At 37.7% G+C, this 25,144-nt stretch overlaps 1 protein-coding gene across 1 annotated transcript; it reads left to right on the top strand.

Moving 5' to 3' along the window:
* Positions 1-23,689: 23,689 nt before the first annotated feature.
* On the top strand, positions 23,690-24,721 carry LOC131626405 (uncharacterized). Its single transcript, XM_058897220.1, has 3 exons — positions 23,690-24,374; positions 24,476-24,601; positions 24,684-24,721. Exons 1-3 carry the CDS (start codon positions 23,690-23,692, stop codon positions 24,719-24,721), a joined length of 849 nt encoding a protein of 282 aa, XP_058753203.1.
* Positions 24,722-25,144: the final 423 nt, after the last annotated feature.

Below are 25,144 nucleotides of genomic sequence, written 5' to 3'. Positions count from 1 at the left end.
TAGGGATGGGCATGGATCACCAGGAACCTGATCTTGACTTAGCTTGCTGTCTCTATCTCCCCGAAGGTAACAAGCAACTCCACGTACACCTAAGGTTTGGTAGTGGTGTCGTTGAAGCCTTGAAGATCAGATCTGACATTAGGAGTCAGGTGAGAGTCGTCGAGCTGGAGTGTTCAGAACAGTTGAGAGTACATGATATCGACGAAACTTCTTTAATCAACCAGGATTCTGCGAATGTCGAAGTTAGCCATTTTTGCTCGAACAAAGAGAGGGATGTGAGGGTTGGGGGCTCCACTGGGAAGTTCTTCAAAGTAGAACGTGATTGGCTCAGATCTTCCTTTGAATTTTAGAGAGTAAGGCTCAGGTTTGAGTTGGCGTCGATCAACTCGTCGAATTTTCTTTTGACTGATCCGACCGACAACTGATCGGTGAGGTTTCCCTCTGAGATAACCATTACAGTGGGGAATTTTTCCAATGGGCTGAGCGCACCAAGTTTCCCAGGGGCGAGGAAGCCTTTTTCCTGGGATATGCAGAGGGAGACTTGAACAAGACCCTGACTGGGTGACCTATTTTCTTCGACTCTATTTGTCTCATGGACGTCATACCGAGGGGCGTTGCTTCTCTTGGTATACTTTGACAAGCGACCTTCCTTGATCAGCATTTCGACCGCGTCCTTGAGGTGGACACAATCCTCGGTGATGTGGTCGTGACTTTTGTGGAACCGATGGTACTTGGTATTGTCGACCCTTGGTTTGGCCGTAGTAGGCTTGGGGAAGTGCACCTTAGCATCCTTGAACTCGGCGTTCTAGCAGTCGTTCAGGAGACGCTCACGGGAAGTGATAAAAAATGAGTATTTTTAAAAACTGTAGTTAACAGTAACGACAACTCGAGTATCGTATTGCAAGGATTCTTGTTTAGTTATTAACTAATAGAAATCAAATTAGGGGTTCATGGTTTTAGAATCAATTTATAAAACAGAGTAAATAAGTGATTATCAAATAAGTTAAAATGGCTAATCCTACTGATTCGGGTTCCGACTTATCATCGGCTATAATAACACCAAACCCTAAATGGCTCCGATCCTATTCAATTATGAGATCAATCAGACTAGCGCTTATCACAATCATTCAAGTTATATTTCTGTATACCGAATTAATCAAACGATTAAGAATATGACTAATTAACTAATTAAGCAAACGATAGCACGCAATTAAATTTAGGAACATGCATACAATCGAATTTAATCAATTCTATCCTATGAGCAACAATCGAATTAAGCAAACAATAGTAATCAAATTAAGCAAATGATTTCATAGATGAATTAAAAATAAATCAAATTTAAATAAATATTAGAATAACCTCAAAGCAATGGAACCCATAAGTAGAAGGATTGGCCTTCGGGAATTGGATCTTCATTCTTATCATGAAAGCAAAAGTAAAATGAAGGATAGAAAAACACTTAGAAAGGAGGGGTTTGAATAAGTGTAACTTTAAAAACTCTTAAGATAAAAACAATGAACACAATATTTTTATCCTTGTTCGTTGTTAACGAAACTACTCCAGTCCATCCCCTTAGAGGGATTTACCTCAACTGAGGATTTAATCCACTAATCAATCTTGATTATAATGTTTATCCACTTAGAAACACTCTAAGTCTTCTAGAGTATACTGATCACAACTTGGTCACTCTAGGAAATCACCATTTAGAAACTTCTAAGTCTTCTAGAGTCTACTGATCTCACTGATCACTCCAGGAACCTTTTACAATCAATGTAAAATAAATGTTTACGAGAGTATGAATTTGCTTCTTAGAAAGCTATAATCACAACTGTGATATTTCTCTAAAGTTCTAAGCTTAACACTCACTAAATATTACAATAGTTTGTGAGGTTGAAGATGAAGTTCGCAAGTTTTGAATTCAGCAGCATTTCAGTATTTTTGCAAGTGTTGTTCTTTTTCTTCTGATCAGAACTTCATATTTATAGGCATTTTGAGAAGATGACTGTTGAACTACATTTAATGCGTTGCGTGACTGGACAGCTTTGCATTTAATGTTTTCACTATTTTGTCAACTACCTTGAGCCATGCTTTTCCTGCTTTTACTGACTTTGCCTTTTGTAGCTTCTAACGTTCCTTTTGTCAGTCAGAGATTAGACTTAATATCCTGTCATCTAGTACCAAATTCTGATCTCAGATTTGTGAATACAACGTTTGAATAATTAGAGTCATTCAGCTTGGTGCAGAGCATCTTCTTGTCTTTTGACTTTGAAGTGCTTGAGCGTGATACCATAAGAACTTCAATGCTTCTGCTTCTGATCTCATGTTCTTCTGATGCTTCATAGACCATGTTCTGATTCTGCTTGACCATCTTCTGATGTCTTGCGAGAGCATGTTCTGATGTTGCAATCCTGAACCTTCTGAGTCAGTGCTTCTTAGCGCTAATTTGTGCATACTCCTTATATATTTCCTGAAATGGAAAATGCATAGGATTAGAGTACCATATTGTCTTATTCAAAATTCATATACATTGTTATCATCAAAACAAGAATATTGATCAGAACAAATCTTGTTCTAACATAAAATTCGTGGAAAGAAGGTACCAATTACTGTGGCGGCAGCCACAAGTGTTTTAACAACCTAAGAGTTTCACTCATAATTCGAACCGGGTCGAAACCATAACCCAGACCCATAAAAACATCACCCAAAACAGCTTAATTTCTAATGACTGAAACTTAAACGAAATTCAGGGACTTATTCACTCTGAATCTGCCTTTGACTCCAACATGAAAGTTGTAGCTCTTTCTCTTAGTTTTCCGGCGATTATTAGAACGCGTCGATCCGATTCCCGTAGCTCCAGTTATGAATCTACCATATAAGGAAATTTATATGTGTGGAAAACACCTTTCTACCGTTTCTCCTTTTTCCTCCACCTAAGCATTTTTGCCATTTTTCTGGTCTTTTCATACCCTAATCTTTATTATACCACTACTACTTGGTTTGTAAATACACCTCTTACTCACATTTGCTTAACATGTTACCTTCTATTCCTAACTAAAATCTTTTTTTCTTCCATTTTGAACTTTATAGCACTCACTATTGCTTTACTGCACGGTTCCCCAAATCTGTATACTCATCTGCATCACATTTTACAACCTCACAAACAGGTTTTTGCTTCCTGTACACACTTCCTCTCACCTACTTCACATTTCCCTCTCTAAACTATCACCGTTTCTTCTTCCACAATGAACAAAGAAGATGGCGAGACCCTTTGAGTGCATAGCCGACATCAACGACCGCAAGGAACTTTAGAAGATTTCTGTGAAAGTTCATCATAAATGGAAGGTTAACATTGCAAACAAAGAACATTTCAAAATGGTGGTGGTTGACAAAATCGTGAGTGGGTTGTCTTCTTTAACTGTGTATCATGCTATTTTCGTTTGGTTTCTTTTAACGATCTTCATATGGTATTGTTTGTCTTCTTTTAATGATCTTCATGCTGTGTATCATTCTATTGTCGTGCATTTTTGTTCTTCTGATGGTTTTGTTTGTTTTGTATATTTGATTATCACCTGTGTGTTAAGCTTTGTTTTTCATATCGTTGTTAACTGCCTATTATTCTATGTTGGTATGGTTTTTGTTAACAATATTCTGAATTTTTTTGTTGTTTGGTATATTTATTTATCACCATGTCATTGATTTGGTATATTTATTTGTTCACATGTGTCTTCGTTTCAGGGTAATGACATACATGTCATTGTTCCAACTGCATACAAGCAAGCTTTTGACTCGGATTTAGATTTTAATGTGACGCGTACAATGCCCAACTTCCAAGTACACCCCAATGAGTTGGTGTTTAAATTAACCAACCACAAGATTCTTCTTAAATTCACAAGACGTACAACTATTGGAGATGTTGGGAAGCACGACATCCCTGCTAAGGTTAACAGCTTAACCCCTTTTGCTGATATAATATCAGGGAAGTGGAAAAGGAATGTTCTTTGTGGTATAGTTAAAGATATCTACTAAATACATGCTTTGTGTATGTTGTAAATTTTTTTGTGTGTTGTGCTAATAAATTTAATATTTGTAGATGTGCTTGGTATCATCGACGATATAAGGTACACACAATCGCACGCTGGAGGGAAAAAGGCTTAGGTCAACCTGGTTTTAAGAGATTTGGGGTATGTTGGTTTGTTTATACTCTATTGTGTATGTTGTTTTGTCTATACTCTACTGTTTGTTCATCTGTATGTACACTCTAACATATGGTTAATATACCACTTAGGGACAACACTCTTAACTGTGCGCTGTGGGAAGATTACGCATTGCAATTCTTTGAATACACATAGAAAAATCATGAACCAAATAAACCAATTGTCATTTTCATCAAATGCGCTAAGGTGAAGGAGGTAGGTATGTTTTCTAATCATTGCATTAGCAGTAGGATATTGAGTCTGATTAGTTAATGTGGCAAGCCTATTTAGCCGTGAAGAGACCTAACTGTTTCCTTGCGCTTATTTTGCAGAAAAATTTCCCCTCGTTGTCACAAACACATACAACATGACTAAAATTACCACCAATTAACCAGGTTGACTTGAGCAACAGTGATTACACATATATTGGTCACATATTAGCTACTTACAGACCGGTTAACATATATATTTGTCCTACAATTACTACCGGACAATTTTTAACACTTTGGTCATAGAAACAAAAAATTCTTAATTACCTAACAATGGTCACCTTCCATCATGAGTCCTGATAGCATTTTTAACCCAATGAATAATATGTTGATCCAACGAAAACCACTTTTTCTGCTTTTTACATCCCGTTGAAGAAGCAAGCAGTCACTTCGCTATCTCTACCTGCAGGAAAGGGGGCACATTGTTTAAGAATACAATTGATTTGTACAACAAATTTATGTAGAACTTAACTATTTACTTTTCCTAAGCTGTGAACAATCTAAAACAAAGTCAATGGGTTTAATATTATTTTAATACAACTGTCTTTCTGAATAAATATTTCTCTACACAAACTAAGTATGCTTTCTAATACATCTATCTTGAATATTTGAAATATCTCCACACTGCTCTAACCCGTTTACACTGCCTCTTTGTCCAGCACATTTTTTAACAATATCCATAGAGAACTTCTCTTATTTGACAGGTATTTCAGTTGGGCCAAACAACCTTTAGAAACAAATATGGAAGATAACAACAACACACCGGGTTCCATTGCAAGGAAGAGAAGAAGGTTGTTATTAAAGAACAAGAAACACAACAATAACACAGGGAACAAAGAAAACCAAACCGGATCCTTTCCACACCTGCTATACAGTGTAACGACTTGTCCCACTTACATCGCACAAGCCCCTTGACGAGTATTAGAAATACCGGGCCGTATCGAGCTACTACTACACAGTTGCAAACATCTGCCCCTAATAAGAGGAGACGATTTGAAACAAGTTCTGGGATTAATTTGTTTCCTTCTTTCAATTCCAATGAAGTATCTTCACTAAACAACCATGCCTCATCAAGTTTAACAAATAACCCAATTGTGGTAACCACAGGAAATCAAGGTATAACTAGATGTTGGCCAGTATGGAGTCAACTACATACTCCAAGCATAACTGACAAAGAACAACCATTCTACGCCCCCATCACCTTTAAATAGCATTAACAACGGTGAATCCACAGCGTCAGTTAGAAATCATGCTCAACCTATATTTACTACTACTCACACGGGTCCATCTACTTTAAGTAATAAGTATACCATGCCTCCCATAACCGCCAGTGCCTCGACACCCAACATTGTTCGCCGCGTTCATAAGGATGTCAGTAATATTTCACATATAAATTTAACTAATGCACAATCATCAATTGTGCACAACCATAATGACACTGATAATTCTTCAATAGATGGAAATTTTGATTTAGATTCGAATTATGGTCTGGATAATTATTCAAGGTTAATATCATATATTCAATTCAATTATAATAATTGTAATTTGTTTACATAAACCTTTTCTAATTTATTATGTATACGCATAATACTCTGATATCAGGAATCCTGTTTGGCAATGTCAGCATTGCAATTTGTGTATGTGGTACCAGGAGCGGAAAGCCAAAAATGTACACACGACGGCAGCTAAGTTTCATATCTGTTGCAGAAGTGGCAAAGAAGTTCTCCCATTAATGAGGCAGTCATCGTCGTTATTACATAAACTACTTTCCAACCGAACTTCTCAGCATAGTAGAAAATTTTCAGGCCAACATTCAGATTTACAATGCCATGTTCTCATTCACTTCCCCCGATATGAAGTTTGACACAGCCTAGACCGCTAGCCACGATCCTCCTACTTTGGGACTTCATGGTCAAACATGTCACTGGATAGGAACCAAGCTTCCTGAAGTTGGGCAACGCCCTCAATATGCTCAAATTTATATCTTCGACATCGATAATGAGGTTGAGAACAAAATGAAATGTTTTAGGTAAGTTTACCGACGTAACCATTCGATACATCATTTGTGAATTTCATTCGCACTAATGACTAAAATCGCATTATTATAATATTTGTTCACATTTGCTATGTAGTGACATTATAAAGGTTTACTGCATGTATCTGATTAATAAATTTTTAAATTTATAAAATTTTAGTATAAATTTTTAGTATAAAGTGTTAGTATAATTTTTTTACCAGGTTTATTACAAATTTAATAACAAATATATTTCATAATCTATTTGATGATACTTTTCTTTTTTTATTTTTATTAACCATTTACTATAAATTCTTATTATGACTTTAAAAATTCTAATGATATCCACTTTTAAAATTTTTCTTATCATACTTTTTATTTTCCACATCTATATTATATGTATATAATAAACTCAGTCCAACCTACAGCAGAACCCGTGCGCACTAGTATTTTATTGAAAACTGTAAATGCTGAAAATAAAATACGAAAATAAAATAAAGACAAAAATACGCTCGCGGGAAGTGATTAGTGCGGCGTACTTAGAATAGTGGCCTAAGGGCTCCTTCTGTTCTCTTCCTTCCCGGGGCCGGTCATCTTTTCTTTTCTCCCTGCCATGTCGGAGAGGATTAGAGTCTTCATATTTTGAACCCCTCGAGGTGTCCTGAGTTCTCGGTCCTTGCTTGATTGCCGCTTCTTTCTCTTCATAAGAAATATATGTTTGTGCTTTGAGGAGGAGAGCGTCCATGGAGTGGGGTTTTTTGATTACAATGGCATTTTTGAAATCCTGCCCAAATTTAGTCCCTGATCGAGGAGATACCTCTTCATCTCGTCGGTGGTGGAGATTTTAATGGCCTCTCAATCGAAACGATCTAGGTATGCTCGCAGGGGTTCGTTGGCTCCCTAGACGATAGCTTCTAGGGATGCCTCCGATTTTAGATGCTAGTGAGATGCAATAAAGTGATTGGAGAACTGTGCTTTCATCTTCACCCATGAACGGATGGAGTTCGGCAAAAGGCTCTTGTACCAGATCACCGCACCCTTCCTTAGAGTAGTGGGGAAGATGCGGCATTTCATAGCTCCTCGAACATTGTGATTGTCGGGCATAGTTTTGACGCTCAAGATGTGTTCGTCAAGATCTATCGTGTCGTGGTAAAGGTCCGGAGTGGGGGTCTCTCCATTCCCCTCGGGAGACGGGTTCTCCGGATATCTCTGGTGAATGGACCTTGGGGCTCTTCCTCGTGACTTTCAACTGGCGATGGTGTATTGTCCCTCCGAGCAGGTTGTCAAGGCCGAAAGGGTCACCGTTATGGTGAACGTTGTTGTTGTTGCTGACCATGATGATCAGAGGTTGGAGTAAATTTGCTTTGATCTTTGTGTTCAGAAAAGATGGGGAAGCAAAGGATTCCCACAGACGGCGCCACTGATCGTACCTGATCAGAATGGATCGTCAACGACCTTCAACAACCGGGCTTTAAATGAATGGAGGGTGTACCTGCAAGGTACTTCGATGCCAAAGTGGGAAGAGAGAGCAATCAGAGTGCAAGTACAAGGTAAGAGTGAGAATGAATGAAGTTACCTGACCCTCTATAGAAAGAGGGTATTTATATCCCCTGGGACTGGGCCAAGATCTCCACTTCAGATTGGATTCCCAAGCCTAAAGTGGAGACTTCCAGGATTTACATGAGTAATAGAGACCAACACGTGGTCTCAGTCATGGATCAACTGCTCCGAAGTATTAGGAGGGACGCGGTCTTCTCGAAAGGGAGAAGCTCCGTGTTATTAGGAGTGTTGGGAGATAAAGAACCTTATGAGGAGGAGGGTCCTCGTTTACGACGGGCAGGTGGGTTAGAGTCAAGAATAACCCTGCTCCTTTATCGGGCAGGTGAGTACACTCTCGGACAGGTTCTACATGTGCCTTTCCCTTGACTTAATTTGGATTGGACATTGCAATATACTTGGGTCAAGTGTCGGTCCAGTCCATAACACTTTATTTAACTCTTTTATTGTTATTCTGTTATAAGGTTAGAGTTTCGATAGTAATAATCAATCTTACCTGATCAGATGGATCTTCAAGGCCTGCAAGGATCTGGATCTTCGGTGAACTGTGGGGTGTACCTGCAAGGTACTCCGATGCTAAAGTAAGAAGACGTGCAACAGAGTGCAAGTACAAGGTAAAGGATAAGAAGTGAATACCTGACCCTCTAGTGAAAAGGGATATTTATAGCCCCCAGCACTGGGCCAAGATCTCGCTACTGGACTGGATGCCTAGGCCCAGTTAGGGGACTGTCAAGATTACAGGCGGAAATATCAGAGACCAGTACGTGGTATCCGTCCTGGTCAACTGCTCTGAAGTTTAAGGGAGACGCAGTCTTTCTGGGACTACGTAGACTCCGAATTATTTAGGGGGTTGGATGTGAAGTAACCCTCCGAGGAGGAGAGTCCTCGACATAAGGCCACGAGGAAGAGAGTCCTTGGCGGAAGGGACGCTTGCGGGGAGCGTGTCAGATTAAAATGAGTCTGGATGAGGAGGGAAGTCCTTGTCAGATGGGACGCTCGCGGGGAGCGTCATTTGCCGAGCACATGCTGCAGTGCTTCAATGCTATTGGGCTTTCGAGGAGCCAAGCACGTGTTCGCTCCTCCAGTGCTTAGGGATGTTCTGGGCTTCCAAGTAGACTGGGCTGAATCCTGGCCCACTCCAGAATAGGAGCCCCCCAAGTCGGGGTTTCCGAGCTGGAAGCTTCAACTTCGCAAACGCTCGGCCCATTTTTCGTTGGTCTTTGCTCGCATGTGGTGCCTGGGGAAACCGATCATGACGAGGAGACATATATAGTGCGTGAAAGGCACTCGCTGACGTGGCAGGTAGTAAATGAGGCAATGATTACCTATGAGTAGACAATGGCGCCTAGGGGGGTTTGCGTTAACTGATGCGACGCTTCGTATTCCGGGCATTTTCCTATAAAAGGAGCTTAACCCTCTCATTTAGGGTTTTACGTTTTCGCTCCCTAGACTGATAACTCGCAAACCCTCTCGTCGCGCCTTTGATTTCTCGTGAAGAACTGAGTTTTAGCTACTTGAACATGTCAACCTCAGGTACGATTCTGAATCTTGGCATTGATTTTGAGTATTTTTGTTGCCTTTTGGGAGTCTGGGGAGTGCGTCCCCATCCCCTTCGTATGAATCGCTTATCTAAGTAGGAAATTTCTCTTAGAGAAGTAAAGGGAGACTTCCCTTTCTCGGGTTATTCAAGCGATGTCCGACGGATCCTCCAATTGTTAGTTATTTTCCCGGCGTTTGCCCGGTAAACTTATGACTTAGTTCGGCATATTCATGTTTTTGCTCGAGATATTCATGAGTTCGCTCGAGGGACTCATGAGTTTTCCCGGCTCTTTTGTATCATGTTCGGGGAGTGTATAGTTTTTTCGTTAAGTTTTATGGGAAGGGATTCCTGGATGCTAGACACGAGTGTCCTTGACAAGGGTTCGACCGGGGGCACTGTCGCCTGTCGCTCTACCCTTCCACTTGTGTTACAGTGGAAGGGTGGATTTGATACATCGTCAAATTCACTTTTTCCTTCTGCATGCAGGTAAATCTAGTTTGGGAGATACGATTATGAGCTCCTCGGATCCCGAGATTGAGAGTTCGCATATTTCCGATATAGAGGAGGAAGAAAGTCTGCACGGTTCTGATGTTGGGGAAGATGACATCCCGATCTTTGACTATGACTATGAGACTGATATAAGTTGGATCGCCGAGGAACCTAGGGAATTGGTCTCTCGGTATACGGAATCCTTGACGGGGCCTTCACGGTTGTAGATGCTTTTATATTGGCTGCATTTTATGGTAAAACATTCCTGTGTGTGTGTGTGTGGTGTCTTGACTAATGTCATGACACTCTATGTATAGTGTTGTGTAGGATTGTATGGTTGAGCTAATACAGTTTTTGGTTGGATGTCATGCTCGATGTCATGATATTAGTATCTGACAGCAGTAGCTGTTATATTTTAACTGTTATGTTTCGTTATTTATCTCAGGCTACAATTTGGGAAACTATATATTTTGTGTTGTATGGTTTGTGCTAAAATATCTCGTCTACAACATATATATGAACACCCTCATGATGTGGAAATTAGATTAACTTGGTTAACCCCAATTTATATTTGGAAGGCCCAAGGCCCAAGTGCTGCCTATAAGAAGATTGCTAATCCTACTTTCAGAGGCAGAGATTTTGGCGTGAAGAATTTTATGTTTTGTGTTTATTTTCACGTGTGTTTGTGTTAGTGTTTCTTGTAATCCAAGCGATTATCACGTTGATGATTGTATTGGAGTAGGGGGATTTGAGTTGTAATTTGTTGTGTCACTCTAAACTTTTAAGCCTGAATGTCGTGTCTCTTGATTGAAGCTTCTAAGCAAGATCAAGATTTGTTCAAAGTGTGGCTTCAATTTGCTTTTTATAATTGTATGTTTTTTATCATTGTTGTGATTGAGGGGGGTGAGTAGGGACTCAGGTCTAGCACTAGATTGAAATTGAATCGGTAGTTCTTAAGTGAAGAGTTGTAAGCGGGTAGTTTAGCTCTGAATTAATACTGCTTATAGTGGATTTCCTCCCTGGCTTGGTAGCCCCCAGAGTAGGTGTTGTTGTACACCGAACTGGGTAAACAATCATCTGTGTTCTTTACTGTTTTTGTTTACTCTTTGCAAAATTTTATAATCTGTGCTGAAGTGGACTTCATAACATCTGATACGACATCCATCTTATGTTACTAGAATTTTCAATTGGCATCAGTGCAGGCACCCTGCCTGTTTATTTCCGGGTGATATCTAGGGAAAATAAATTTCGGTACTATGGACAAGAATGTAATTGTTTTTGTGAATACACCACCCATTCTGGATGGGTCTAACTATGACTACTGGAAACATCGTATGGTAGCCTTTCTGAAGTCTGTGGACAGCAAGGCTTGGAGAGCTGTGAGAAAAGGATGGGAACATCCTACGAAGAAAGTGTCATACCCTAATTTTTGACCCTAAGATCATACATTGGTTGTAGTTTAATCATCAATCAAGAGCACCATTGTGAGACTCCATTCTTGATACTGTGTTTATCTCTGAGGGGAATCATCAAGCACTTTTAGCTTTTTATTTGGTTTATACTAACCAAAATCCAAAAATATGTATTTTGTCTCTTTTGTTTATATTTTACAGCTAAAAGATCGGGCAAAAATCAAAACAGTGTAAGAAAGCAATTTTTGAAAATTTTGAAGATGGAAATCGATTTACCCAAGGGGGAAATCGATTTCCCTGGGGCGAAATTCAAAAAATATAAGGAGGGAAGTGTGCCATCATTTTGGCACCTATTTTCTTTGATCATTTTTGTCATTTTACCAATTTTCCACCTCAACAAAATTAATTCCATTCATTAAACCCACTTAAACCCCATTTTACCATTTTTACCATTTAAATACCATTTAAACACCAATTAAACACAAGTTAATTAACCAAGAGCAAAAAGACCAAATTGCCACTACTCTTGCTCCCATCCTATAAATAGAGGTCTCTACTCCCCCATTTCTCAAGCTTGGAGAGCCAAAAAAGTTCTTGCAAATTCATTTCTCACTCTTTCCAAAACCCTCACCCAAAGTTCATTTTCATAGAATTAGTGAGATTCACATTGAATCTTACTAGTTTTTAACTAAACCTCCTACATTTCACTCTTTTCTTTGTTTGTTCATCTCTAATTTTGAAGGATCTACACATTTTGTGCTTGTTCTTGAAGCTACCTCAACATTTGGTTCAAAAATTGGTAAATTCCTAAACTCTAAGATGTAGATCTTTGTTGCTTGTGTTCAATGCATCTTTGATGCTATATTGTTCCTATTTGATGGTGAATTGGTGGAAACTTCGTTCTCCAATGGATATGTGATCATGAGGTGTTTGTATGTTTGTCTAAATTGAGTTTTATAGTGCATAATGCTGTTTTTTTTTCAAAACTGTGCGCAGGAAATCGATTTCCTCCACAGGGAAATCGATTTCCACTCTGTTTTTGCGCCTGTTTTGGAAGTCTGAAGGCAGGATATCGATTTCCTACAGAGGGAAATCGATTTCCTTAAGGCAGAATGCTTGTTTTTGTGGTTTTTTGACTTGTTTTTGGTTCTAAGTCTTCTTCTACTCCATTCTTTTGATATTTTCTTTGAATCACAAGTTAGAGGCCTAATTTCTCTCTAATTTCAATGGACTTAGGGCGTCGATAGGATGAGAATCCAAATCCGCAATATTAAGTGATTGAAATTATGGATGAAAGGAGCTTTTGAATATGGTTGCATCTTTTATTTCTTTTTATTTTGATCGATGAAAGTCTTAATACCTTGAGAATTCTTATGGATTCTTGGTAAAGACTAGAACGCTCCCTATTTTTCTTTTCGTGCGGTATTGCTTTCGGAGAGTGATCTACATATCGCTTCTCTCGCATGCATTAGCACATAAAGTTTCGACCGGCCTCGTTGTAGGGTGATTTCTACATAAATCACTTGGCGATCTGGTTAACATAGCGCAATATTTCGTGTCCCGAATAAAAAAAGATCAAATATGGAAGAGAATTGTATGCGGTTGATTTAAGACTTATGGAGGTTTATCGTGTAGTCGCTATGATTTTATCAAGCTTCTGATAAAAATGTCCATTGAATTTAAATCCGAGAACATCCTTCACTCACCATCGATCTTCACTACTAACTTTGATAACATACTTGACAAGTTTCAAGATGGTTATCTTTAACATCTAACAATTGAATTTAATTTCCGCAATTTATTATATTGCTATTTATTTTTCGCTTTATGCTTTATTTTATCATTTCATCATGTTTATGTTTCCGCCATTTTCTCTTTATCCATTTGTGTTGTACCCCAAAATTTGCCCATTTGATTATTCTTAATTGGCTTACATATCTCATTCATTTGCATTAGGTCATCAGCACATTGTAAGATAATCAAGCATAGGATCAAGGTTATGGAGAAAATTAGAGTTTCACTTAAAGGCTTGGAATATTTCTCGACATCAAGGATTATTTGATTTCGTTCATCAATGGAGGATTAGTCGTGCTATTATGGGTGGTGTGAGCCATTGTTTTGAAACTTCTTTCGAATGACAGTGACATGGAGCATGTGTCATGATTAGCACTAATAATTAACATTGATCATCTTGAGGATGAAAATAATTGAAGAACACTTAGTGGACTTATGAATATGCCAAAAAAAAGCATTTGGAGATGAGTGCAATATGTATTGGTTAAAGACAATACCGGAAGCTCGATTCTTTGGCCATAATCATATGGGAAATTCATTTTATTCATACCTCAAATTGTGTTCATGCTATTGATTTAAAGGAAAAAGAGTTTAAATTTTTGTTTGAAGAAAGTAATCACTCTCCTACCATGACATCAAGTCACACAAATTTCTAAGGAACAACTTCGCTACACTTCAAGACAAAGTTCATTCAAATGGCTATCATGATTCATTACAGGATAAGATTTATTACAAGCTCCTGAAAGTATGCATCATTCACCATTCACCCATCAAGGTTCCAAGCCTACAAACTAATTACTATAGCCCTTATTTATTACAAAGGTATTGCAAACTGCAAGGGAAGGATTACATCACTTCAAACCAAAAAAAAAATAACAATAGAACTTGCTGCAACTATCACCATTCAGCATCATACAGCCATTACAGGACCTCCATTCATGCTATATACTTGCTGCCAGACCAGAGGCGAACATGTTGCGAGCCAACACAGTGATACGTTGTTAACAGCAGCCCTGCAATACAAAGATACCACCTGCAAATCAAAAGCAAAATCAGAATATACAGCATCCAACCATGTCTTAAGTCATTCACAAACCATACACCAAAATTTAACATCCATAACCACTATTCACAATCAGTTTGGATTCAGAAATTCAATACAAATACCAATTCAAACCATACCAATTCAACCAATCCCCTAAACTGATTCAGTTTCAAAAGCAGTTCTTTCTAACCTCTCCAACCTAACAGTTAACTAACTGTCCCCTTTTTGTCTAACCTCTAACTGTTTTCTACTAACAATTTTTAACATAACCACCTAACAGGTTTTATACCAAAAAATATATATAACCGATTTCACTACTAACTGTTTTTATAATTATATAACAGTCCCAACAGACTTCCAACTAACTACCAAACTTCTCATAACTGTTTCTAACTAATTTCCAAACAGAAACGTAACCGAAAAAACAGAATAGTAACTAACAAATAACAGAAAACGGAAATTTATAACTAACCTCAAACCAACCTTCAATCTCACCGTTAACCTACAACAGAAGTTTTGATCCAAAGGCTCAGATTGACTCCTCTGTAACAAACCATAACTGAATCAACTCCACTCTACTCTATATATTCATGTCATCACCTTCAAGTCAGGGTTACACGCACCATAACCACCACACTCCCTTCACCTCCATTCATCATCTTCACTCTTCAATTCAACCATCATCCTTCAATCTTCACCATTTTCCCATTCTCAGTTCTCATCTTCCTTCACTCTCCACACCTTTCATCTAGATTCTCTCTCTCGACCATTCTCTTCCACCCTTATCATCTTCTCAGCAACTTCCCTTCTCTTAATCTCCTTCCACTCTCTCTGAGTTCAATCATCATCCCTTACCATACGCTCACAACCTAAAACTCCATTGCAGTTTCTCACTGAACTTCAATGGAGCAGAGCTAAAACTCCACGCAAATTCCTCTGCTATCCTCAAATAACGACTCCAATATACCTCAATCTTTCATCTCACTCAACAACAATTTTGACATTCATGGAGAAAGAAACGCAAAAAAGAAAACGAATCAGAAGAAGACGAAGATACACACACAAAGGAGAAGAACGAGAATTGAGGTTACCTGAAACCGAAGTTCCCCTCGCGTTTATTTCGCCAGCATACAATCGTCGAAGAGCCGCCGGAGCTACTCCGGTAGGTAAGTAGTTCTTTAACCTTTCTTCGATATTCTTGATGCCATGTAGGGGTGTGCAAAATAACCGGTAACCATGAACAGAATTACAATCCAAATAAATCCAAATTTAAAAACCCAACCCAAAGTTATGTTTATAAACTGGGGGCCCATTTATCAAATTAAAAAAAAAACCGGTACCCATTATTCCAAACCGGTTCAAGTAATGGTTTCCACATCCCAACTTTCAGAAACATACGGAGAAACATACGCAGCAAGAACGTCTATTCCAAACCCTAATCCCAATCTTCTTCGTCTCTTCTTCGTCTCTTCTTCATCATTCTTCGTCTCTTCTCCAAATCACAACCATGGGTTAGTCAAAATAGTTGTGATATCGGCAAAATCGTTCTTCGAATCCAACGAATTCCTCCTTCAACAACGTATCCACAAGCTTTCTTCTCACAATCAGGTTCAAATTAAATTCTACTTAGAAGTTTTGGTTTTCACAAAGTAGAAGCTTTTTAGTTATGGGTTTATCTAATTAACCGCAAAATCGATGAAATTTTAGGTTCAAAAGAAAGCTCTACCAACATTTTCACTCTACATCTTTCATTGATACTGAGGTAAACATATTATAAACTCCAAATATGAGTTGTGTGTTGAACTGGTCGTGTTGTAAAATTGGTTGATCCTGTTTGGTGAATATATGAAAACTAGATTGATATTATAAAACTAAGCATAGTGTTCTTGTATAGCATTACCTGAAAGTTCTGTCTGAATCCTGAAATGAATAGCCAGAAGTCACGGTTGTAGAATAGCCAGAACGTCTTAGTTTCTGTTGATTTTTGCGTTTTTGTTGTTGATTTTGTTGTTATAATCATTACAGTCGCAAGAATTTTGTATCTATGTGGTACAAATTTGAAAACCATGTTAGATTTCTTTGGAATACAAACTTAGCACCAACTTAGGGTTAAGCTGTGTTTATCATTTTGGATTTTGGATTTGCTTTATTATAACCTCTTTTAACTTCATGGAAACAAATGACATTTTGAGATAAGTCCAATTTTCAAACATCTTTTTGGATGTCTTTGTTCAAGTGTCCATACAATAGGTTTATCATTTGATACAAGGAGGGAAAAGACTGACATGTGTTCACGTTTCTTTGATTTCATCTCTTAGCTTTATGATTTTTGGGACCAAATATGCAAATTACTTGAATATTTTAGTAAAAGAACTTCTAACTCATTATAATAATTCATTCTAATAATTGTTGTACTGTTTGGTCTTTTTAACAGATTCAAGATGACTAATGGAAGTTATGCAACATCCGAGAATACGGTTTCAACCCTTCCACCTACCGTCTCTAATGAAATGCCACCTCCTCACACTAAGAAGCGAAAGAATCGTTTAGAGGCTTGGAATCATTTCATTGTATCGTCAGAAGAAGAACAAAAAGCTTCGTGCAAATACTGTGACACAAAGATTAAGTATAATAATGGAACTAGTTCCATGCATGCTCATTTATCGAGATGTCTCGCTTACAAGAAGCAAAAGACACCATCTTGTATAACAAATGCTGAAGAACAAGTTGGCTCTCCTATAATTGTCAAGTTTGACCAAGAAGCTATTCGAAGAGCAATGGTTAAGATGTTCATTAACATGGAGATTCCTTTTCGGAAGGTTGAACATGAGTCTTTTCATGAATTTATGAGTCTCGCTTCACCAAGATTCCAGATTTGTTCGCGCACAACATTGGCACGTGATGTCTTGAAACTATGGGACACCGAAAGAATGATTTTGAAAGATTTTCTCTCTATGAATTGCCGAAGAGTTTGTCTCACCACTGATATGTGGACTTCTTGTCAAAAGTTGAGCTATATGTGTGTGACGGCCCATTTCATTGACAATAATTGGCACTTACAGAAGAAGATCTTAACTTTTTGTCAAGTCACAAGTCATACAGGAGATGCTATTTGTGAAACAATGGAGATGTGTTTGAATAGTTGGGGTTTAAACCGCGTGCTTAGTTTGACGGTTGATAATGCTTCATCTAATGATGTTGGGGTTGAACGTCTCAAGAGAAGGCTTTTGTCCAAGAATAGTTTAGTTATGAACGGAAACAATTTTCATATGAGGTGTTGCGCACACATATTGAACTTAATTGTGAAAGAAGGTTTGAAAGACATTGATGCTTCTGTTTATAGAGTTCGTCATGCTGTTTGGTATGCTAGATCTTCTCCCGCGAGACTTGCTAAATTCAAGGCATGTATTGATGAGGAGAGCATGGAATATAAAGGTTTAGTTTCTCTAGATGTTGAGACTCGTTGGAATTCAACTTACTTGATGTTAGTATCCGCATCAAAGCATGAAAAAACTTTTGAAGAATTAGGTTACCAAAATAAAAGGTATGTGAATTATGTTTGTGTAATATACTTTCTGCAATTTGAATGTTTAATGACTTGTTATACTTGATTTTGTGGCTGTTAGATATAACTCAATAATTAGGATGCTGTATAGGTTATGAATTTAGAGAAGATATACTAGATTGTTTACTGCTTGTCAGTAGAAGAGAATATTAGGTTCTGGCTTGAGTTCAAATAAGGATTCCTTTCTTATAATTTTTGTAAAACTCTTTAAGATGAAGCAGCCTATGAAATTATGGATGTAGTTTCCTTTCTTATAATTCTTGTAAAACTCTTTAAGGATCCCCCACCACATTGTGTCACCAAAACAGGAACCGTTCCAATACAAAGGAGATATGTGTCCAGTGAGATCAATATGGTCATTTTCATGAAAAGGGACTATAATAAGAGCAGCCATTTTGTCTTGTGCTAAGTTGACAACATCATCGTGCATACTCCTATAAGGTGCCACGTTGACATATGGTAAAACAATAACCGGACCAGAAGAGTTGTTAGAGTAATCACCAAGTGACTGAATGTTTCATCATCCATGCGTGATTCTGTTACATAGCCCCTCCATTTTTTGTTGGTTAGATGTTGCTGTTAAAATTATTATGATCTGTGATTGTGTTGTAGCTAGCCTAGTATTTACAAATTGAAAAGACTTATTCTCATTTTATGTTGTGTTAGGTATGTGAATGAATTGACAAAAAAGGGAAAAGGTGTTCCGACGAAAGACGATTGGAAGCATATCAACTTAATCATTCCATTCCTGAAATTGTTTTATGATGCTACTGTAAAAATATCAGGGTCATCTTATTTGGCAAGCAATATTTATATGTTTGAGGTCCTTGGTATTGGAAAGAGCATTGTGGCTATGTGTGCGTCTGAAGATGAACATCTACGTTCAGCAGCTCAAAAGATGAAGAAGAAGTATGATAAGTATTGGGGATCTCATGATAAGCTTATCATGTTGTTGTTGATTGCTCTAGTTTTCGACCTTAGACGCAAGGTTAGATTGGTTGATTGGATGGTACGAAGATATTATAATAAGGTTGATGCTGATGCCTTGAAAGGAACCTTAGAGTCTTGCTTGACATCTATTTATGAGGAATATTGTGTTGGATTTATGTGTCCTCAAGGTAATTCAAATGAGCCGCAAGTTTTTGGTAGTGTTAGTCATCCTTATGGAACTGTTGAGTTCTATCTTTCAGAAGGGTGTGACAATGCAGACAATGAATTAATTGCTTATCTTGGAGAGAAATTAGAGCATAACATGGAGATAAATGTTCTAGAGTGGTGGAGAGTAAACTCTGGCCGCTATCCCATCCTTGCAAACATTGCAAGAGATGTGCTAGCTATACCAATAAGCACAGTGGCGTTTGAATCTGCATTCAGTACAGGGGAAAGGGTGCTTTATCCATATCGTAGCTCATTAACACCTAAAACAGTCGAAGCATTGATATGCACTCAGGATTGGCTCAAAGGAACATCTTCATCCTTGATTACAAATGAAGATTTTGATCTTCTTGAGAGATATGAGCAAGGTATGATAACTAAGTATATTCGCTATTGTATTATTATTTATTATACTTGAGGCATAATGAAATGTATTTATATGTTTTGTAGAATTACTTTATACGGAAGATGGTGCTAGCTGTTCAACATCTTCAACCTCCGTTGCACTTGAAGAGGACTTCTCGGTTTAATTGTTGTACTACACTCGGTAAAGCTTTTCTATTAAATATTTAACGACTCTTTCTCTTCCTTAAGAGACTGGAACTTCAAAACCATTCTTGTTGCTGCATACGAATTAGAAATGGGATTATCTTTCAGCCCTTTTTTCACTTTTCTCCATTATTGGGTTTTAATATTTATGGAGAGTGATAAGATAAGCCATTCTCTATTTTCATTTTATGATAATGAATTCATGGTTGGTAAGGTAGCATATTATCCAATAACTAATAAATCTTACTGTCCATATATGAATATGTTTGGTTATACTCATATTTTTTTCAAATAGGATCTTACTGTCCATGTTATAGTCCCTGTTAGTAAAGCTGCTTCAAATGTTTTGGCAAATATTTGGGCAAGCTCTTAAAATGTTTGTTGGAATTCAATTCTTTATTAGTAAGTTTTATCTTTATACGAGTAATCAAGATTATGAATGTATATTGCCATTTTAAATTTTGTGCAGGTTGAGATTGTGATGAGAGTTGAGGAAGAATTTGGCATTAGCGTGGAAGAAGAAAGTGCTCAGAGCTTCTTGAGACCAAGACAACCAACAAACAAGAGGACTTAACATGTCCATTTTGGAGTGTCTTTTTTTTTTGTTGCTATATGATATTTGGTGTGTCGGTTTAATTAAACTTCATTTAACTACTAGATCTTTTGTGAACCATATTAGGATTAGAATAATACTAGTTTTAATCTTAATTTTGTAGAACTTATGTCTCTTTACATGTTAAACAGAATTTGCTCTTATAAGTCACAAGTATTTGCTCTTATAATGGTCTTTTTATGTTTAGTTTTAATGCTATTTGAAAATGATATAAAATTGGTTTTTAAACTGGTTATTTTTAAAAACTGGTTTTTAAATTGGTTATTTTTAAAAACTGGTTTTTAAATTGGTTATTTTTAAAAACTGGTGTTTAAACTGGTTATTTTTAAAAACTAGTTTTTAAATTGGTTATTTTTAAAAACTGGTTTTTAAACTGGTTATTTTTAAAAACTGGTTTTAAAACTGGTTTTTTTATAAAACTGGTTTTTTAAAAGAAAAAAAAAACTGGTTTTGAGAGAACCGGTTTAAAACCGGTTTTTTTGTTAAAACTGGTTTTTGTGAAAAATCGGTTTAGAACCAAAGCAAACCATATGTAAACCGGTTTTAAAAAATTAAACCGGTTTTAGTAAAATAGTTTTAAGATCCAAACCAAACCATATATATGGTTCAATTTGGTTTGGTTATGTATCCTTTGATTATTTTCCCCATGGTCTCGTTCCTTGATTCGTCACCATCGCTGATTAATTGAACATTTAGCTAGATCTAGGGTTTCACTTTGGGTTTGATTATGAGAATTTGAGGGAGAATCAAAGAAAACGGAAAAGATTGTCGTAGTCGAGGTAACGTAACGATGGTGTTAGGGGTTCCAATCGGAGGTTTTGGCCTTTGGCCTTCGTAGTCGCCGTCATGGGGGATTCCGGCGAGGAGCGTTTGTGAGAGAGAATAAGAAAAAGGGAAGGAGTCTGAGTAATAGGAATTTGAATCATCACATTAGAACCAACCCTAATTCCTTGTTATTCATTTTTATTTTTTAAATTAATTTAGTTAATTGTTTTTCATAATTCTGAATCATAAAAATCATGGATCAAACAACCTCTTGGGCCATTCTGCTTCACGCACCTCCCCTTGGCCCATCTCACGCTATTTTTTGGCCAACTCTGAAAACAAAAAACTCTCTGGGCCGAATTGCTAGCTACACCCCTAAGCCCATTGCATTTTTGGCATAGAAATTCTGTAACAACAACAATCCTACTGGGCCAACACCCTGAGCCCAGTGTTTTCTAATCACACCATGTAATTCAGATTAACACCCCCCTGATTCACATTAAAAAATTAGTAGAATTTAGGTTTTTACTTAGATTTTTCTCCTATGTTTCTTTTAGACTTTAACACAATTTTTTACATAGAAAAATAGAATAAAAATAGTAGTATTTTTAATTCATTTTTGTACTATATTTTGACTTGTTACTTTATGCTTGTGTGTAATTTTGTACCATTATATCATTCTCAATTTTTGCTTCTAATTGTGACTTTAATTTCCATGTTTCTTTAATTCCTAACCTTTGGTAGAAACCATGATAACATTAGGATCTAGAAATTCCCATTTGAACACTTAGGCTAGTTATTAGGCTAGTTTCCCATTTCTTTTCCTTTTCAACTTTAAAACACCTAACAAATGCTTGACTTAATTTCCCTTGAAAGATACCAAGAAAACACCTAAAAAATGCTTAATGAAGGCTTGACTAATAAAAAGGGAAATAGAAACTCTCGTCTCCCTTGCTTAAGGGAATCACTTGAGTGAAAATTCCCAATCTTAAAAAACACCAACAAGAGTAATTCGAGTCTCCCTTGTTTAAGGGGTACACCCGAAACGCTCGACAAATCTCTCTCTTCTCTATCTCGCCTCCGAGGCATTCTTTCTCCTAATCGGACACGTTATTTCCGCTCCATTCCCAGCTTAAGACTCCAGAGGTCGAGCAGCGGAGTGCGAATGTAACTCCGTCAACTAAAAAACACAAAAACAAACTAAAACATGTATCTTTTAAAACTACACGACACGACTGTGCACTTGCAGTCATCATATTTATAGACACGTAAAGTCGCGATCACAGAACCAAGCATATTGATATCAGACATCACTTCATAAGAGAACATGTAGAAGACAAAGTAATTTGCTTAGAACATGTATCAACTGAACTTCAGCTAGTTGAGAAGCAAGTTAGGAATATGTATCCATGAGGAATTATAGCAATCAAAGCAGCTGGGAAATAAGGTGTTGGTCAGGTTAAATAATCAATTAGTGACGTGGCTGCTAAGTGTGAAAGACCTTAAATTCCCTCCTCATTTGCAAATTCACCTCTACAATTTCTATTTCCATCACAAGTTCAAACCTTACTCTCTCAACTGTTTCATCTCCATTGCTCTCAACCACTTTCAAGAACCTCATTCTATCGAGTATTCAAATCTATCCAATATGTCTCAGTCATCCAAATACCCCTCTCCCAAGACTACATCTGACTCGGACCCAAGAACTTCAAATATAAACCCTAATGAAGTGCTTGCTGTTGCGCCCCTGAGAATGATGTTCGTTGAAGATCTTCGAGTGAAGAAGCCTCGCTCTCCACATGCAAGAAGACCAAAAGAAGCTATATGAGGCAAGAACTCTAATCCCTCATCGTCTATTGATCTTGAGAACCTGACAAAGGAAGGATCACAGTACACTCATCAGGATATTGCGCAATAGTCACTAGAATCTTGGATGAATAACGTCAAGTTCCTGGGATTTCTGTACCTCTACAAACTATTATCCCTGACTCCACTCAGAACCCTAACCCAAATGTTGATCAAGAAGATGAAGATGTGAATATGGATGCTGATAAGGTTCATGAGAAGAGTGATGATGTTCAGATGACAGATGAAGCTGCTGATGTTGCTCAGAATGTCATTGACAATACTAAGAATCCTGATGTCCAAAGAAATGCTGAAGTTGCTGATGCTACTCAGGATGTCACTGACAACAATGAGAATGATCCTAATGATGATTCAGGTAATAATGTTGTTGATCTTGATGATATATCTGATAATGAACTGGTTGCCAAGGTAAATCCCAACATAGCAAAAAGGCTCATGACCAGGAAAGGTAAGAAAATAGATGATCAGAGTCCTCCCAAGAGGAAAGTTCCAAATACTTCTTCAACTGGACCCATCAGGAGTAAAGCTGGTTCCAAAGATAATTCCACTGGTCCCAATAAAAGTAAGGTTATACCTAAGAGCACCCTAGTTGGCCCTACCAAGTCCTGGAGCAAGGTTGCTCTCAAGAAGAGGAAGGCTAGTGTCATTGAAGAATCGGATTTTGATGTTGAAGTGGATGTTCAAGACATTCCACTAAAGAAGGAGCCTACTTCCAGCAAGCTTACTGCAAAAGTCCCTGATTTTCCCATAGATAATATTTCCTTCCATTCTACTTCAAGTGTCAACAGGTGGAAATATGTCCACCAAAAGAGACTAGCCCTTGAGAGAGAATTAGCTTAGAATCTATTGACTGCAAAGATATAATGGAACTGATTCATGCTGCAGGGTTGATGAAGACTATTGCTCACTTTGCCACATGCTATGAAGTGCTGGTGAAAGAATTCATTGTGAACCTCTCAGAAGAATGTGCTGATAGAAAGTCTAAGGAATATAGGAACGTGTATATGAGGGGCAGGTGTGTTACGTTTTCTTCCATTGTGATCAATAACTATTTTGGGAGGTCTGATGAAGCTCAACCTGAACTGGAAGTCTTTGATAACAAGGTATGCAAAGTCATCACTGCCAACCAAGTCAAGAGATGGCCTTTAAAAGGAAAGTTGTCTGCCAGTAAGATAAGCATGAAGTATGCCATGTTGCACAAAATTGGTGCTGCAAATTGGGTTCCTACCAATCATAAATCTACCATTTCTACTGTCCTAGGAAGATTTGTCTATACCGTGGGAACAAAAGCCAAGTTTGATTATGGTACGTACATATTTGAGCAAACTATGAAGCATGCAGGAAGCTTCAGTATAAAAGGTACTATAGCTTTTCCATCCCTCATATGTGGCATTATCCTGAATCAATACCCAGAAATTTTGGTTGAAACTAACTCTATATGCAAAAGGGAAAGTGTTCTTTCATTTCATTATAAGTTGTTCCAAGGAACCCATGCTCCTGACATTGTTATGACATCGACGGGAACATCCAAAGACAGCACACCTACAGGTAAATCTGCTGTGATAGCAATGCTTAGGGAAACATGCAAGGAGCTAGAGTCCAGAAAACTGACTCTTGAAAAGTTATCAGCTCTCTTGAGATGGAAGAAGGTGCTGAGCTTGCTGAGAATGAAGGAGGTCTTGCAAAAGATGATGAAGAAGAAGAGGCCAGTCAAGATGATGGAACAAATGAAGAAGATGATGTTGGCTCCAGTAGCTCTGAGTCTGAGGACAAGAGTATGTCTGGTCTTTCCTGGAGATTTGTATTTTTTTTTGGTTGTTTCTTTTTAATTCTGGCCTGTATTTATTGAATATCAAGGTTTCTTTGGCAACATTTCTAGCATAAAGGGGGAGTAGTGTATGTCACCCCAGAACAAGTTTTTTTTGGATGGTGTTGTTGAATGAAGTCTAATTTTGCAGTTTATTTCTGTAGTTAGTTAGTAATGATACATGATGGGAGTATTGAGCTGTTTGTGTGACTGATGTGGTAATGTGTAGTTGTATTAGCTATTCCTGCAGGTGTGAATGAGTGGCTATGTGTCGTGTGTTAGTGGTTGTGTGTTGTGTGTTTTTGCGCTGCAAGGACTCTCTGATAATGTGGTGACAGGTTGTTTTAGCCAAAAATTTGTCAAAGGGGGAGTTTGTAGATGCTTTTATATTGGCTGCATTTTATGGTAAAACATTCCTGTGTGTGTGTGATGTCTTGACTAATTTCATGACACACTATGTGTAGTGTTGTGCAGGATTGTATGGTTGAGCTAATACAAGTTTTGGTTGGAT

This window comes from Vicia villosa, unplaced genomic scaffold (assembly GCF_029867415.1).
Source record: "Vicia villosa cultivar HV-30 ecotype Madison, WI unplaced genomic scaffold, Vvil1.0 ctg.000286F_1_1, whole genome shotgun sequence".
Lineage (NCBI taxonomy): Eukaryota > Viridiplantae > Streptophyta > Magnoliopsida > Fabales > Fabaceae > Vicia > Vicia villosa.
This window is presented reverse-complemented; position numbering and strand designations above follow the sequence as displayed.